This window comes from Ambystoma mexicanum, chromosome 4q (assembly GCF_040938575.1).
Source record: "Ambystoma mexicanum isolate Mex_15411 chromosome 4q, UKY_AmexF1_1, whole genome shotgun sequence".
Lineage (NCBI taxonomy): Eukaryota > Metazoa > Chordata > Amphibia > Caudata > Ambystomatidae > Ambystoma > Ambystoma mexicanum.
Window position 1 is genome coordinate 270,985,926 of NC_090928.1, and position 16,967 is coordinate 271,002,892.

A 16,967-nucleotide genomic window follows, 5' to 3' on the forward strand; every position below is an offset into this window, starting at 1 on the left:
CACCTTATTCTGATCAATCCTTGTTACCCAGTATATTTGCTTGCTTTTCCTGTTTCTTTATGACTCTTACTATGAAAGACTGCTCCGATACTTGCGGTTCCTGTTATTTCTAGCTTTAACATAAGCAAAACTAGAATGTACCCTATTTCTGCAATATGTAAAGTATTACCTCTCACTCTTGCCTATGTTCCTGTATGCTCCCTTGACAGGTCACCACTTTCATAATTCATTAGGCTTGAATAGGCCTAACACATAGAATTAGTGCCATTTGCTCAAGTCGATGAACCCCCTTTAAGGTGACACTTCTTAGCAAGATGAACCTCTGAGACCACCCCACGAAAAGGCAAGATTCTTTGACATTTAAAAAAATACAAAAACAAACATTGTCTTAAAGTAAAGCGAAAACAATTTTCATAGGATTACACTTATTGTCTCAGTCTACGTAAATCAAAATCGAGTTGCTGAAGATGGTCATGAAATACATTTTTCAGGTCTCTTTCATAGTATGGCTCAGCTACAGTAGTACATGGAACGTTGCCAATTTAAATGTCCTGTGGGTCTCTCTGGACTAATGTGATGGCTTTTTAAAAAGTCAATTAAATACCAGCAATTAGTTATTTGGAAAAATAAAAAAATAATTTATTTGTATTCATAATGTCCGAACATGTCTTTGGATAGTAAACAAATAATTTAAACATAATAGGGTATAAAATACATATATACATGATTGATATACAGCTGTTGTCATGTAAAAACATTGATTTGTTTTCTCTTCATGAATACAGGCCAGTTGACAACTTCTATCACAACGTAATCAAACAATGGACAACACAACATTGAATGATGCAATATTTCATGGAGCATTGTTTTTCAGTTTGATCAGAAGGGTCCTTTTTCACTATCGTTGTAGTTAAACCAGTTGTCAGAACTGTGGTATTTGCAGTCTGAAATGGGCTTACTGTTCTTTGTAAAAACCTTTCCAATACACTCAAAATATTAGGAAAAATAATGGAAAAGATTAAGAACACATTTCATAGGCATCTCGTGAACAAAATGGTAACAGTACAGAATGGTCCATGTTTTGTGTAGTCTTTGGCATGGTTGTTGACAAAGGCATTTTATTTGCTCACAACGCTATACTGAGTCTAGGTGTATCTGGAATAAAAACACCTCTAGTAGCATCCAGTTGATTGTATTCTTCAATTAGCGAGGATAAGGACGATACAGCTTCCGTGAAACAACCCTGTTCCATTCCATCGACATTCAAGTAATGATGAAGATGAGCCTGTAAATTAAAGAAATACATGAATCTCTTGGCAGGAAGAAAGGCAGAACACTATTCTGCAAGCCACCCTGATAGGCACAGGGTTTTGAAAAGCCAACAATGCTGTGTGGGATCTAAAAGTAATTGCATGAATATGGGTAAATGTTGGTACTTGCCTGAATTGGACCATGTACAGTGCAAGATTCCCGATTGTATTCATAAGACAATAAATGCATTTAAAGCAACCTTCTCTACAGAACCATTTTAGATATTAACAAGGCAATCGAGTGAGTGGCTACAATAAAAAATATGACCTTGGTGCTCTTAAAGTATCCCAACTATGGTTAGTTCTTAAAACATGCAAGGGAAGGGAAACTAGGTTGGAAAAGACATGCTCTACTCACCGTAATAGCATTTCTGACGATTGTATCTGCTTAGATTCACATGCTGGGCATATGGTCCGACATCCAGTGGTAACCGCAGAGTATTGCATCTTGTCTTTCGGGGACCGAAAGGGGACATCGGCATAGGAGTGCCTGTAACACTATCCCGCCGAGGTCCCTCAGATTGTATTTTTTCTGCCATGAGGGAGCCGAAGGCTATTGTGAGTGAGTACATGAAGAGAGAAAGTAGTAAGATGTTTATGTTCCTTCCACCCCGAGAGGGGAGGTAGGGAGGGCGCGTGTGAATCTAAGCAGATACAATCGTCAGCAATGCTATTACTGTGAGTAATGCATGTCTTGTGAGTCTTGTTAATCTGCTTAGAATCACATGCTGATGCTAAGCAGACTAGCAAGCAGTACCCGGAGTTGGAGGTGGGCTGTGAGAAGGAACAGTAGAGAAAAGATGTCTTAATACTGCTTGTCCCACCTGAATGGGTGTCTAGGCAATAGTGTAAAGGTGTGTACAGAACTCCAGGTTGCAGCTTTGCAAATGGACTCTAGGGGAACATTTGCAATGAATGCTATGGAAGCTCCAGTGCCCTGAGTAGAGTGTGATCTAGGCTTGAAGGACAGTTCTCTCTTAGCAAGAGCGTAACACAGTGTGATGCATTTGACAATCCACCTTGAGATAGCTGATTTAGAGACAGGATCCCCTTCTCTACCAGCTGCCACCGAAACTAAAAATTGGTTTGTTTTTCTCAGTGGTTTCGTTCTTTCCAGGTCGAACATGACTGCCCTGCGCACATTTACTGTGTGTAGGCTTCTTTCAGACATGCTGGTGGGATTCTGGTAAAAGGTAGGTAGTTCGATCGATTGGTTCACATGGAACTTTGAGAGGAATTTAGGATCAAATCTGGGATGAGTGCGCAGAACTACCTTATCCCTGTGGACTGTAACAAAAGGGTCAAGAACAGAAAGGGCCTGTAGTTCGCTAACCCTTCTAATAGAAGTGATAGCCACTAGGAAGGCCGTCTTGTAAGTAAGGTCTTTTAGACTTGCTTTTTTCATTGGCTCAAAAGGAGACCCCATGAATTTGGTTAAAACCACATTTAGATCCCATCCAGGAGCTGGGTGAGAAATGGGGGGATGAATCCTCTTAACCCCTTGCATAAAAGCTTTAATCGCTTGTATTTCCCACCACAACACCTTTTGTTGTGACGTGGTGTAGGCTGAGAGTGCAGCAAGATGAACTTTTAGGGAATTGAAGACCAACCCCGAGTCTAACAAATGGGTTAGGTACAGCACAATGTGCGTGGGTGAGCAATCGATGGGATTGGCGCCCTTGGTATTATACCAGATAAGAAACCGTTTCCATTTGCTGGAATAGCAATAGCGGGTGTTAGGTTTCTTAGCTTCCCTGAGAATGTCCATGCATCTCTGATGGAGCTGAAGGTGTCCAAACTCGATAACCTCAGGAGCCAGGATGCTAAATTCAGAGTTTGTTGGCATGGGTGTAGGGTCTCCCCCCCTGTCCTGAGACAACATGTTGTACGGGCAGGGTAGTTTTACTGATGGGGAGAGGGACATTTCCATTAGATGAGTGAACCAGGATTGGCGGGCCCACATGGGGATACCAATATTATGGTGACTGATTCCTGGTGCATCTTTGGCACTATCTTGTTGAGTAGGGGAGTCGGGGGAAAAGCTTAGACAAATTTCCCAGACCATGTTATCCAGAGACTGTTCCCCTTGGAGCGGTTCTGGGGTACCGGGAGGCGTAGTCTTGGCATTGAGCGTTCTCCTGAGTTGCGAACAGGTCAATCTCTGGGAAGCCCCATTTTGCGAAGACGTTGGACACAATCTTTTCATGCAGCCACCATTCGTATTCTATGTGCAGTGTGAAATCTCTGCTGAGCATGTCTGCCAGAAGAATGAGTTCTCCTGGAACATGTTGGGACAACAGAAACCTCTTGTGTTTGAATGTTTTGGGACAGCTTGGATAGCCCTGGAGAGTGTGTGCCCCCTTGTTTGTTAAGGTAATAAATGGCTGTGATGCAGTCTGTCAGAACCAGCACTGTATTCCCTTGTAGTTACGTTTGAAAGGCTTTTAATGCCTTGAACACCGCTAATAGCTCCAGTAGATTTATATGGTTGCATGCTATTTGTGGGGACCACATTCCACACACTGTCTGCTGAAGCAGGTGAGCCCCCCACCCCGTGAGAGATGCGTCTGTCGTGAGAGTGGCTTCCACTGAAGTGGTGGTGAAGGTTTTCCCCTTCAAGAGGTTTTCCCTCGACCACCACTGCAGAGAAAGAACGAGGGCTGGCGAGACAACTACCAGATCTTCCCATTGACCGCTGGCCTGACATCACTGGCTGTTGAGCCACTCTTGCATGGGAAGCATGTACATGGGGCCATCATACCTAGCAAGCGCATGGCTTTGCGTACAGTCACCTCCCGACTGGCTACATATTGAGGGATCTGAAAAAGCATGTTCTGAACCCTCTTGTTGGAGGGAAAGACTAGGCCGTCCTTTGTCCGGATTAGAGCCCCCAGAAATTGTTTTACTTGACTGGGGACTAGACTAGATTTTTTCTCTTTGATGGAGAATCCTAGACTGAACAGAAGGTCTATGGTCTTCTGGGTGTTCAAAAAGCATGTGTTCTAAGAGTCATCTGTTATGAGTCAGTCGTCGAGGTAAGGGTAAACCGGGATGGACAGTCTGCGCAGATGTGCTGCCGCTACTGCCAGGACCTTTGTAAACACCCTTGGCGCCGAGGCGATGCCGAAGGGGAGCACTTTGAATTGGTAATGCCTGTCCTCTATCATGAACCTTAGATATTTCCTGTCTGCTGGCAACATTGAAATATGAAAGTATGCATCATTCATGTCCAATGTTGCCATGTGGTCCCCCTGTTTCAACAGTGGGATCACCTCCTGAAGCGTTACCATACAAAACTTTTTCAGTTTTATAAACTTGTTTGTTGGGCGCAGGTCTAGAACAGGGCGCATGGTGAAGTCCTTTTTGGGTACAAGGAAGTACACTGAATAAATACCCTTGTTTATCTTAAGAATAGGGACGGCTTCTATGGCGTCCTTTCCCAGCAGCGCTTCCACCTCTTGATTCAGGATCTGCAGATGGTCCGGTGAGAGGCACCAAGCATGGCGGTCTGAACTGTGGTAGTCGGGCAAATTCCACACAGTACCCGTCGGCGACCGTCTTTATAACCCACTGGTCTGAGGTTATCCCCTCCCATGGCGTGAGGAAAGATGTTAAAACACCCCCCGATCGGGGTGACATGGGAGGGGACCTGGATCTGTTGGTCATTTCTGACCAGAGGCTGCGGCTCCTCTGGGATTGGGGCCTCTACCTATGCCACTTTGCTGACCCCTAGGTGGGTAGTAGGCGGGGCTTTCTGATGTTTGTCCAGAGTTATAGTTTCTCATGCTGTAGTTGTTCTGACTTGCACGGGACTGCCCTCGAAAGGACCGACGAGAACCACCTCCCTCCTTTGGCCGAAGGAGCTTACAAGCTGCACACCGCTTCTCGTCGTGATCTAAGGGGAGACAAGAATTACAAATTCTGTGCTCGTCTTTCCACAGGTATCTGACCTTACACTTAGGGCAGAACCTAAATGGAGTCCTTTCCATAGCAAAAGGTATAAACAAAGATGACCAGACCTAGAGGGCAAAGAGGGGGGAAAGAGGAAAGACATAACGAAAGATATGGCCACCCCGACCCCGCTCTCCCTACTTTGTAGGCCGGCCAGAGGGCCCAGCCACGTGTATGCCTGAGCCGCCGGATCTTAGGTGCCAAAATCCACTGACGTAGAAACTTCCTGCTGTCTTCGTCGAAGTTCTTAATCGCTGTCGAAGTGACTTAATGGAGAATAGCCGACAAAGTTGGTATAAGATAAACAATGCCTCTTATGTAAGAGCTCTGCTATAGGGCGACCAGTTATCTGGGCGGAAAAAAACAATCTGAGGGATTTTTGATACACTACACGTCACGATAGGGATAGTGTTACAGACACGCCTATGCCGGCATCCCCTTTCGGTCCCCGAAAGACAAGATGCAATACTCTGCGGTTACCGCTGGATGTCGGACCATATGCACAGCATGTGATTCTTAGCAGATTAACAAGCATCAGAAATAATATCGGATTCATATCATAAAAAACATTTGTGCATTCCTCTATAGAAGGAGATTCTTTGACAGGATATGCCTTAGCCACAGTGACCAGGAACTCAATCTTCCATAACATCTTTTTAAGCATCACTGGTGGTAAGTTTCTGCACTTGAAAATAACAGAATAAACCGAGGAACAGGCTGAAGCTTTTTGGTCTTGAGTCTGACCCCTCTGCCTCTCCTCTAGCAACTTAGCAACTTAATGAAGGCTGCTCAGAATTAGCTGAAGGTCATCTTTTATAACAATGGGGCCCCAAAACTATTGGTCTCAAGTAACTGAATCCACGGCAGATCCGTTATAGTTTGCACTTAGTAACTCAAATGTGATTACACAATATCATTAATGCAAAAGAGGACCCAAGTAAGCATTCTTTGGCTCTACTGTTCTACAGCAAATACAGTGAAAGATGTAGGAGATGGCAGGCCCAGCAAGGGATTACAGCAAAGAGAAAGGTATCTGGGAGCAAGGGCAAAGGAGCGGGTGTCCAGCCAATATGGCCAAACATAGCGCTCAGAAGCAGCAGTCCATCGTCGTAGCAATCCTCCAGCAATTCAGGTAAGAATCTGAGTTTTGGAAGGGGTCTTCCCTAGGTAAACACATTTACTCAGGAGAGGATGTAAGCCAGCTCTCCAATCAAGTAGCAGGCAGACACACACATGCTTTGGTGGCTCATCAATTATACCAAGTTTAAAAACTGGCAAACACTCAGGTTCCAACACAGAACACAGATTGGGCTCATCTGAAGCAGAGAACCATGCTTAGCCAGTTAGATCCATATTAAAGGAGTGCAGGGCTGGGATCAGGGTAAGTTAATCAGCAAAATACCATTTTAGGCCTGTCTCATGGACCCCAAAGGGATGCCCCAAAGAAAATGGCTGGGAGCATGGCTTAAAAAATGCACCATTGTTCTAATGTCTATCACACTAGTACGTTGGGCTACTAATGTAAAAAAAAATAACTGCACCACTGATCAATCTAAAACTAAATTACAACTTCCACCAGCCTATTGTCCAACCTACATGTAGGGTGATTGAATCGGGTCAAACATGGGGTGCTTACAATGCACCCTGGTCTTTGTACCCATACATGCAACCGTAAAACAGCACATGAAAGAGTTACAGTGGCAGGGGGTCTTCTACTTAAGTCTGGCAGTACACAAAATAAAAGTAAAAAATCATGGAAACACAGCAGGGAAAAAGCAAAACGTTTTGAGGTCCCATAAAAGGACACAAAAGCACAATAGGTATATAGAACTTTACCCTAACACTCGTCACTCTCAGACTATCACAAGGGGTAACTAATCCCTTTTGTGACAGGTCACATAGTTGAAGTCGGTTAAACTGCCCCTTGGGGCTAGAATGACCCTTTAAGAGTAGTCTCCAACTACACCCTGTTGTTGAGGTTCCGTCTCTCCAAACCATATGACATACAGCACTCTCTGGATTTTATTTTGTTCTAGGGGGGTCTGTACCTAAAGCAGGCTTTTCACCAGGGCCCTCGGTAGAGGATCCTAATGGTCTAGAAGGGTCTCCAGCAGAGCAGTCTCTAGCCCTCCTAGAAATCCTATTCACCTTTCCTGTCGAAGCAGGAGGAGCCGAAGGTTTAGAAAGAGAAGGCCTAGAGGAAGAACCAGTATTCCTGTTTCTCTTATACCTGGACAACATTTCAGGTTTAGGCATAGCCCCAAAGCAAGATGACCCCCGGATGGACTGGCGTTTAAACTGATACCGCCTGAAATTAGAAATCGTACCTCTAAAAATATCTCCCTCATTCAAGTCATTTACCAGCAAGACTTTACCCCGGACATTATTTTGGATATGGACATGGAGTGTTGAATTTCTATTAGCAATCTGAAAGGAGATATCCACTACAGTGGATTTCAGAGGACTGTTTACCAGAACCTCTGGGCTAAATAAAGTTTGGTCTTCCCCACTGATAATGGCAAACTGCCCATCATTCCAGTGATTGACTTGGCACCCATGCAGAGCATTGGGAGGAATCAAATATACTCTTTGGGGCATAAACCCTGCCCCCAACTAAAATACAGGCTGATGAAATCTGGTGGATGCCGGCTGCTTAGTATTAAGTCTTCTCAGAGTCAGAGGAGGATAAGGATTTCGTAACCAGGACTAATGTCTGGCAGAGGGACTCCCAGGACCCCCCTTGTTAGTTTGGATAATTTAAGTAACTTTGGGTCTCACCCAAAGATACTAGGGGAATTCACACATGGATCCCTTGCTCACTATTCTTAGAGAAGCACAGCTCCACCCTACTGATGAGGTCCATCCAGACAAACACGTGGCTGGGGTTGTTGTTGGTACCCTTGTGCAGAGGAGAATTGCCTAGCATTTCGGTGCTGGACTGCCCCAGGGCAGGATAAAGATCTTGTAACCATGACTAATGTCTGGCAGAGGGACTCCCAGGACGCCCCTTGTTAGTTTGGAACATACAATTCATACAATGGAGCAGCAGGGCATGGGCAACTTCCCAGGGGAAAGGAAGGGATACTATTATGAAAACTCAGAGCAGCTTGGAAAGAATTGGTGATATAGGTATTCTAAACTTTTTCCCATGATGCAGCTTTATTTCGGGCACACAGCAGCTAGTCAACGGTCTTGCCCATTAGTACAGAGCACACTCAATTGCTCTAATGCAAACATTAAATAACAAGTGGGCTGATCAAGGAATTAAGATTACTCAAGTGAAGAAAAGGAATGATGATCTGGATCAGTTTATGACAGCAGCTGGAGGGATCCGTATTTCACCCACCTTGACATTTTGTGGCCTGAATGTTGAAAGATATAGAAAGGGTTGTCCGTTTTTTACGGTTTACCTAGTACATAGTAGGCATTGCTGAAATGAGACACATAGAAGTATTTCCACAGCATGGCCCAAGCCCTAAGGACCAGTGGTGAGGTTAGCCATTTAGAAATGGTGCATGTTTAAGACATGAAACCCCATTTATTAAAGTATCATTGATTAGAAACACTGCACACACCTAGCAACAGTAATGCACATTCATATAGTTTGAATCAAACTTTTTTGCTCTGAGTGACAAATCCAAAGATCCACATACCTTTTTCTTGTAAAGTTTAAAGAACCGTTCTTTGAGCTCTACAAAGGTTGGTTTGACACAGGTGTTGTTCGCCAATGCAAGGAGTGAGTGAGTATGGCCAACAGGAGGCACTGAACACAAACCGGTTTTCCAACCTTCCTGATTCCAGGACACAAACTGAAGAGAAGGCTTTAGCCTGCAGTGTAGCAAGATAAATATATGAGCTTAAAGGTACTATATTAACATAACATTTTCTCTATCTGTATGAGAGCTGCAAGTGCTGCATTTACAAACTAGTGACTTGAACCAACAAAATTCAAACACAGTTGCTGTTTTGCTGATTGAATGAATTAAAAAGTCACTGTTTTCCAAGTGAACTGGTAATACTTTCTCGGTCCATGGCTGAGACAACTGATCAGGTTTGGCAAAAGTACAGTATTCATGGCATCAACCTTTAAAAAGGTTTTACACTGATTATAATGCCAAACTTATTCCAATAATATAAACTAATATTTAGCTTGTAAACTCAACACGCCAAGACTAGCTTTCAATGGAATTTTGCTGCATAAATATTTCCACAGATTTAGATCCATATTCAACACCCTCCATGCCTGGCAATGTATTTATTTCATGTTGCACTGTCTTCCTACTTACTATTTTATTTGGAGAAAGAATAGCACATGATAATGATCATTAACTAATCAAAACATAAGATAAAATCACATCTAAAATGACAGAAAATAAGACAGAATCACAATAATCCACCCAACCTAGAAGCTTGACTCTCCATCCAACCATTTCCATCTGAGCATGTCCATCAACCATGACTGGATGTGAAAATGTTTCCTCAAACTGAAAAGAAACAAAAGAGTTCCTTCTCACCAACCACAACCCATAATACTGTCCAGCATTCATCTAACTGCCTTATGTCGCCCCCACCGCTTTCGCCTCACCCGCAGTTAAACGCCTGGGCATCAAACTTGATGATTAGCTCTCCTTCACTCATCAGATACATGCAATAGCAAGCGCCTGCTTTTTCATTTTTTTTACCCTTGAGAAATAGCCACACTATTCGGCGACACAGCACAAACTGGCTGCAGTGAATGCCCTCAATACCTCAAGACTTGACTGCGTCATTCTTGGCTTCCCATTCAGTCACACGCAGGCTTCAGCGAGCCCAGAATGCTGCCATGCATCTTCATCTTGGCATCAAGAAATGTGACCATATCATGCCAGCCCTCTCCACCGCCTGCCAGTGGCCTAGCACATAAAAATACAAATCACTGTGCATGGCACACAGAGCTTTCAACAACACTGCACCACCTCTTATAACCTGCATACTTGAGCATTATTGTCTACACAGAAGCCTCAGTCAGACAATCTTCTCTATGTCTCTCGCTTCAGCAGGGCACCTTCTGTAGATGTGCCTGGAACCCACCGCCCTTCCAGAATTTGCTTCCTCCCACAAAAACGTGATTTTGCAAGGCCCTTAAAATAGCTTTTTAAACAATAACTGGACTATGTTTTTCCTTCCCATTTTGATTACAGCATCAAGAGTCTCATGGTGAACACTGGGCGTTATAAGAACTTGAAATGGTAATTCGACAATCTGAAACAAATTGCAATCGACTATTCCATAATAATTACACAATTTGGCAGCCTTTTAACAGTTTACGACGAATTAAGAAAAAATAAAGAGGACTATGATCTAATTAGAATTACAACTTAAATTAACAATTTCTCACCGATTCTCCAGGCTTTAAATTGGTTTTGCACAGTCGCAAATTGTACCCTTATGAAGGGTCATGGAGCTCCATAAATCTGAAGCTGTCCTAACTCTCTAAACTTTATATTCACTAAATAGAGGAATTAGAGAATAGTTCCTATACTGATCAAAATGACAACAAAACAAAGTTAATATTTCGATAATAATGGCACAAAGTGGTTGATTTCGACTAGTAACTCACTAACTGGAGAACTCCGCTTTCAAATTTCACATACAGCCATATAATCTTCTTGGGTTACGCAGATACCAATACTGGCCAATGCTTATAATTATAATAATGAATGGCAATTGAACGTATGCTGTAAACAATATTATTATTATTACATTCTTATAAAGCGCATGATGCCCATAGGCCTCAGTGCGCTAACGGACAAACAAACAGATAACAGAAAAAAGCAGTGTCAAAATAAGAACCACCACGGAGAATCGGGCACAAAGACTAGAGGATGGAATTTTTCCTAATCCTTAGAATTAAATAGAAGGGTTTTAATCGCTTTGATAAATGCTAATAAAGTCGGAATGTCTCTGATGTCGCTGGGAAGTGAGTTCCATAAAACAGGGGCCCAGACATCAAAGCATGTGCCACCAAACTTCTTCAGCTTAAACCGGGGCACAATTAGATTATTTTTCCCATTGGAGCATAATGAGCGCAAGGCAGGGGCTCTTTGAAGTTGTTGAGCTAAGTAAACAGGTGCTTGATTTGAAAGACATTTGTATGTAAGAGGCAAAACCATATGGGATATCTGGTGACAGACTAGATGCCAGTGCAAGGATTTCCTTGCCTGCGTCATGTGTTCTGTCCTTGCCAGTCCACACACGGATCTAATGGCTTCATTTTGGGCACTTTGTAGAGTTTTTATATTATTTGTTGTTGTGACCACCAATAGACTATTACAATAGTCAATTCTGTAGTTTACTAGATCTCTAGCCAACATGGAGATATTGGGGGTAGACAGGAAGGGTTTAATCTGCCTAATAAGTTTAATGGTAAAAGCACAAGAAGATTTAACATGGAGAGTGTGCTGCTTCATAGTCAAGCCTGAGTCTAAATAGACTCCCAAAAACACAAGGGCTGCCCTGAATATTGCATTCAGTGATCTTAAATTGCTTATATTCAGGTCCTAATGTCTTCAAGCGCTGGCCAGAGCCCACATGCATGAGTTCAGTTTTTCCACCATTAAAAGCTAGTGAGTTTAATGCCATCCAAGTTTGAAACAATGAATATATCTGGTTGATTTCCATTACATCTGTCTCATAGTCCCCAGTAAGCACCAAAAATATCTGGATGCCGTCAACGTAGGTGGTATAATCCACACCGGCGGCATCCAGAAGATCAAAAAGCGGGTACATTTAGATATTAAACAAAATGGGAGAGAGGCAGGCTCCCTGAGGCACCCAAATTCATCAATCTTCACTCTTGTCTGACGGGGGCCCAAAAAAGAGGCCAACCAAGAGACTGCTAGATTAGAGCAATTTCCCAATGTTCTCAATTAAATATCATTTTGTATCTCAATCCACTCCCAGTAATGCTGTTTAGGGTTAAAATGGACTCTTTCCTGCCCCAGCACAGATGGGAGTATTAAGTAGCTGTAACAAAACTATTTTAAAAGAGCACTTTCATTGGGCTATCCACAAAGTCCTGTTACTGGCTCAAGACTCAAGACTATATTTCAAAGAGAGCTACCATCTCCGGATAAGGCCCAGGTATGAACCCATGAAAGAAGAGGTTTAAGTCAAGGCATATCAGAGATGCAATGAACTTCCAATTTAGTTCTGACTGACATGGGACATGGGAAATTTCAATAGGGCCTCGATTGCCCCAGCCTACATAGATCACAATTTCCCAACAGTTCAGCACCAAAACAAGAAAGCCGAGTGTGTTTTGGGTTGACAAGGTTCCAACGCTGGGGAAATAGATATAACTCAAAATTTCCAACTGAAATTAACTATAGAACTTTAGTTTAAGCTCAATAATAATCTTCCTTTTCCTAAATTGTGAACGACAGGACCAATTGCACTATATACTCATTTTATCCTGGATTTTGTCTTGTGTAAAATAAAGAAAACTGCTAAAAAATATAGGACTATTTATAGATACGAATAAAAAGCAAGATAACTAACATCTAACCTTTCAATGTTTCTGCGAAGGTCTGAAATCTGTACATTTCCTCGAACCATAAGTGCACAGGCGAGATACAAGCTGTGCTTGGGGTCAGCACGGATTAGTTGATGGTCTTTGCTAAAAGCATCAGAAAACATCTGATCCAACCTAAAAAAAAAGAAGCAATATTAGGGTACACAAGTAATGCACTTTTTAAATAAAGACCAATGACAAAAGGGTGGCTGTCCATAGCATGCAACAATATAAGTTGAAGGAAGAAATAAAATATTTAGCGGCAAAGAGGATATTCATTCCATATGCAATTCTTTTTATATGCAAATAATTCATACACATTGAGCAAATGCAATATACCTAGGGTCCTTTTAAGTGTCCCATCAAAGTGACTTTTACAACAAATCGGTATCCCAATCCTTCATTAGGACCTGGGGATACTACATTCATTCAACAACGTAAAGACAGTTTTTCAAACTGTATAAATCTCAAACAAATAGAAGAATGAGACAAAACATCTATTCAGTGAATTCATCCACAAGACACACATTTACTTTGGAAGAAAATAAATTAAAAAACTGTCCATTCTGAGATATGCATACATCACAAACATCTGGAAAACACAGTGTACAGCCCTTAATCTATGACGCCTGTATGGTATAATAATTACATTTTTAATACGTATATAAGACATCACCCTCTATTCTGTTGGTATAATTGGGAAGTCAGATGCCTCCCGGTTATTTTACTAATCTTTGATTAATGCAATCCCCTTTCATGGCCACGTTTAATATAGAGGTGAGAGTGCCACACAGTCAGCACATAAAGATCTTTATTCTTTTTTAAAAAACATTTTTTATTGGCATTTCTTTAAACATGAACATCGGGACTCAACATTGTCCCATTTCGCCCCCCTTCCTAGCTCCCTCCCTCCCCACCGGTTCTAACGTCTTTGCAATCCCATTGCGTCCCATTGTTGCTTCAAAGTTAACCTGTGAACATATCCAGAATGCAAAGGTTATGAGGGCACCATTGCAGCATGTAGTCACCTTGCAGGTATTCTAAGGCGTCTGCTCAGTCTGTAGCGAAACGCTGTTTATTCCCTTGGAGGTTGTATGTGATTCTCTCCATTGCTACATACGTCCATATCCTGTGAAGCCATTCTTGTGTAGTTGGAGGGGTGTTTTGTTTCCATGTTTGTGCTATAGCTAGCCAAGCTGCTATTAGGAAACCCATAAAGTTCAGTTTTTCTGTCTTTGTAAATGACTTGTCTCGGGGGCCCACATGCCGCACATCCATATTTCTTCTCCTAGGTTAGCTGCTCCCTTGAAAATTTCTTGCATTTGAGTTTTCACTTCCGACCAGAATTGTAGTTCTTTATAGTCCCACCAGATGTGTCTCCAATTTCCCATGGTGTCGCATCCCCTCCAGCATTTTCCTTGTTCTGTCGGGAACATTTTGTGTAGTCTTTCCGGAGTATAGTGCCATTGGATCATCACTTTTGTCTAGGCTTCTCTCGTTTGAATTGCCCGTGTCCATTTAGGGATTATTAGCCAGAGGTATGTCCATTGTTCCCTCGTGATTGGTTTCCCTAGCGTGGTTTGCCATTTTTTCATGTACTGCCAAGTTATATTTTCTTCCTGGGCGTTTATGAATTTGTAAAGGGTGGATACGAATTTTTTTTCTCCCGTTTGGGTCATAATGTATGTCTCGAATGGAGTGAGATCCCTCGTCAATGCGTTGGCTATTCTTGGCGTTGTGAGCCAGTGGTGGATCTGTTCGTACTGGAATCTGTCCTTTTCCATGAGGCCCAGCAGTTCCTGGCATTCTGCGAAGGTTCTGATCTGTTGTCCGTCGAACATGTCTCCCACTTTTGTGCAGTCCGTATCTCGCCATTTCTGAAATGTTCCTGTTTCCGCTCCTGGGGGGAAGTCTGGGTTGTCGAACATTGGTATGAATGGGGCAGGATCTATCGTGAGAGTTTCTTTCTCGGTTGCTCTGTCCCATATTTCCATAGTGGTACTCATGACTTCACTTATTTTGATGTTTTGGTGTCTGTGCTCGGGTTTCCTCCATAGGAGGTGGCGCAGGTTTGATCTTGCAACTGCTCTATCCTGTGCTTCCCACCATTTTTCTGATGTGTCCGAGATCCATTCGTTTAGAACCCACAGTTGTGCCGCCTCGTAATACTTCCGGATGTGGGGAAGCGCCATACCCACATCTGATTTTTGAGCTGTGAGCGCCTGATGTGACAATCTTGGTGTTTTGTTTTGTCATATATACTTTGTTATTATTTTGGAAAGTGCCTTAAAGAAAGTTGACGGGATCCAAATGGGAAGTGCTTGGAAGTAATACAGCAATCTTGGTAAGATCGTCATCTTGATGACCAGAATTCTGCCCCACCAGGAGATTGTCAGCGGGTTCCATCTGTCCAGATCTCTTTTTACGACTTCTAGGAGTTTCGTAAAGTTCCCCAGGTAGAGGTCTTTTATCTTGGGCGTCAGTGTTACTCCAAGGTATCTCACCCCTTCTTCAGCCGTTTGTAATTGTAGGTCTTTTGTTTTCTTGGATATCTCATCTTTGTCTCCGGCCAGAGCCATTACCGAGGATTTCTGCTCATTTATTTTTAGCCCCGATATTGTTCCATAGTCATCTATCTGCTGAATGAGGAGGGGAGTGTCTTTATTGGTTCTGTTAGGGTCATCATCATATCATCTGCGTATGCGGCTGTCTTGTCCATTTGCCCTGCCATTTCTATGTCCTTTATGTCTGGGGCCGCTCTGATCTTTGCCAGGAGGGGTTCGAAGAAGATTGCGTACAGTAGGGGTAACAGGCGACATCCCTGCTTTGTGCCCCTTCCTATTCTGATGGGTTCCGACAATTCCCCGTTGACTGCGATCCTGGCCGTTGGATTGTTGTAGTTGGCCCGGATCATGTTTATAAAGTCGTTTCCCATGCCCATGTTCCGTAGTGTCGCGAATAGCATGGTCCATTCTACACGGTCGAATGCTTTTTCCGCATCTATCGATATTATTGCTGATGGGAGTTTCATGATTCCAGCTTTCTCTATGAGGTGTACTATTCGTCTAATGTTGTTGTGGGTTTTCCTGTTGGGGATGAATCCTGATTGTTCTTGGTGAATCAGTTTGGGGAGCAGGGGTGCTAGCCTGTTAGCGAGTACCTTAGTATAGTTTGGCGTCAATGTTGATTAGGGCTATTGGGCGGTATGAGCTCGGGTTTTCTGGATCTTTCCCCTTTTTGTGGAAGACTAGTATCTTTGCCTTATTCATGGAAGCGGCGATGTTGTTCGATTTCTTGAATGTATTGAATAGAGTGGTTAGGTTGGGAGTTAATATTTCCGCGTATGTTTTGTAGAAGGCCACAGTAAAGCCATCCGGTCCTGGAGATTTATTCTTAGGTAGGTCTCTAATTGCTTTTGCAACCTCCTCTGGCGTTGTTGGTTCATCAAGCGCTGCTTTCTCGTCTGGAGTTACAGTTGGGAGTGTTATCTCTTTTAGGAAGGCCGCCTGTTCCTTTTCATTCGGGCGCTGTGATGTGTACAGGTTCTGGTAGAAGTCTCGGGATATTTCTTTGATGTCTTTCGATTGTGTTTTCTTTGCTCCTTGTCCGTCTTTTAGGGTTTGCACCATTTGGTCTTGCCGTCTGCCTTTTAATTGCCTTGCTAATAGTTTGTCAGCTTTATTTGATTTCATCGCATACCAGTGTTTTGTGTGCAGTAGTTGCGTTTCCGTTCTTTTGGTCCTGATCAGGTCTAGCTGGCTCTGGATGTGTCGATATGTACTCTTTATTTTCCTGGAAGTATTCTTTGTCATTTCTTCTCTTATTTCATCCAGTTTTTTGCCCAGTTCGTCTTCCCATTTGTATGAAAGCTTATCTTTTTGTGCTTTCAGCGCTATTATTTGTCCCCTTATCACCGCTTTGAAGGCTTCCCATATGGTGCTTAGCGAGACATCCGGGGGGGTCGTTCTGCTCGAAGTAGTCCACTATCTTGTCTGTGATTGTTTTTTTTGCCAATTAATCTTGTATGATTTCTCTGGGGAGCGTCCATCGCCATAGCCTCGATCGCTTCCAGAGCTTGGGAAGTGTGATCCATAGTGAAGCGTGGTCTGATAAAGATATTTGGCCTTTTTCAATGTCCTGGAATTCTCCTACTA

The 16,967-nt window shown here is 42.9% G+C and overlaps 1 protein-coding gene across 2 annotated transcripts in view; it reads right to left on the bottom strand.

Moving 5' to 3' along the window:
• Positions 1–614: 614 nt before the first annotated feature.
• TUBE1 (tubulin epsilon 1) overlaps positions 615–16,967 on the bottom strand; it is a 317,390-nt gene continuing 301,037 nt past the window's right edge. The window contains exons 10-12 of one of the 2 annotated variants that reach the window (XM_069607852.1): positions 12,808–12,948; positions 8,915–9,089; positions 615–1,285 (exon numbers count right to left, since the gene is read on the bottom strand). In XM_069607852.1, coding sequence (XP_069463953.1) covers positions 1,127–1,285; positions 8,915–9,089; positions 12,808–12,948 — 475 coding nt within the window. In that variant the 3' untranslated portion in view covers positions 615–1,126. The remainder of the gene's footprint in view (positions 1,286–8,914; positions 9,090–12,807; positions 12,949–16,967) is intronic. The other variant, XM_069607853.1, reaches the window with a different exon arrangement.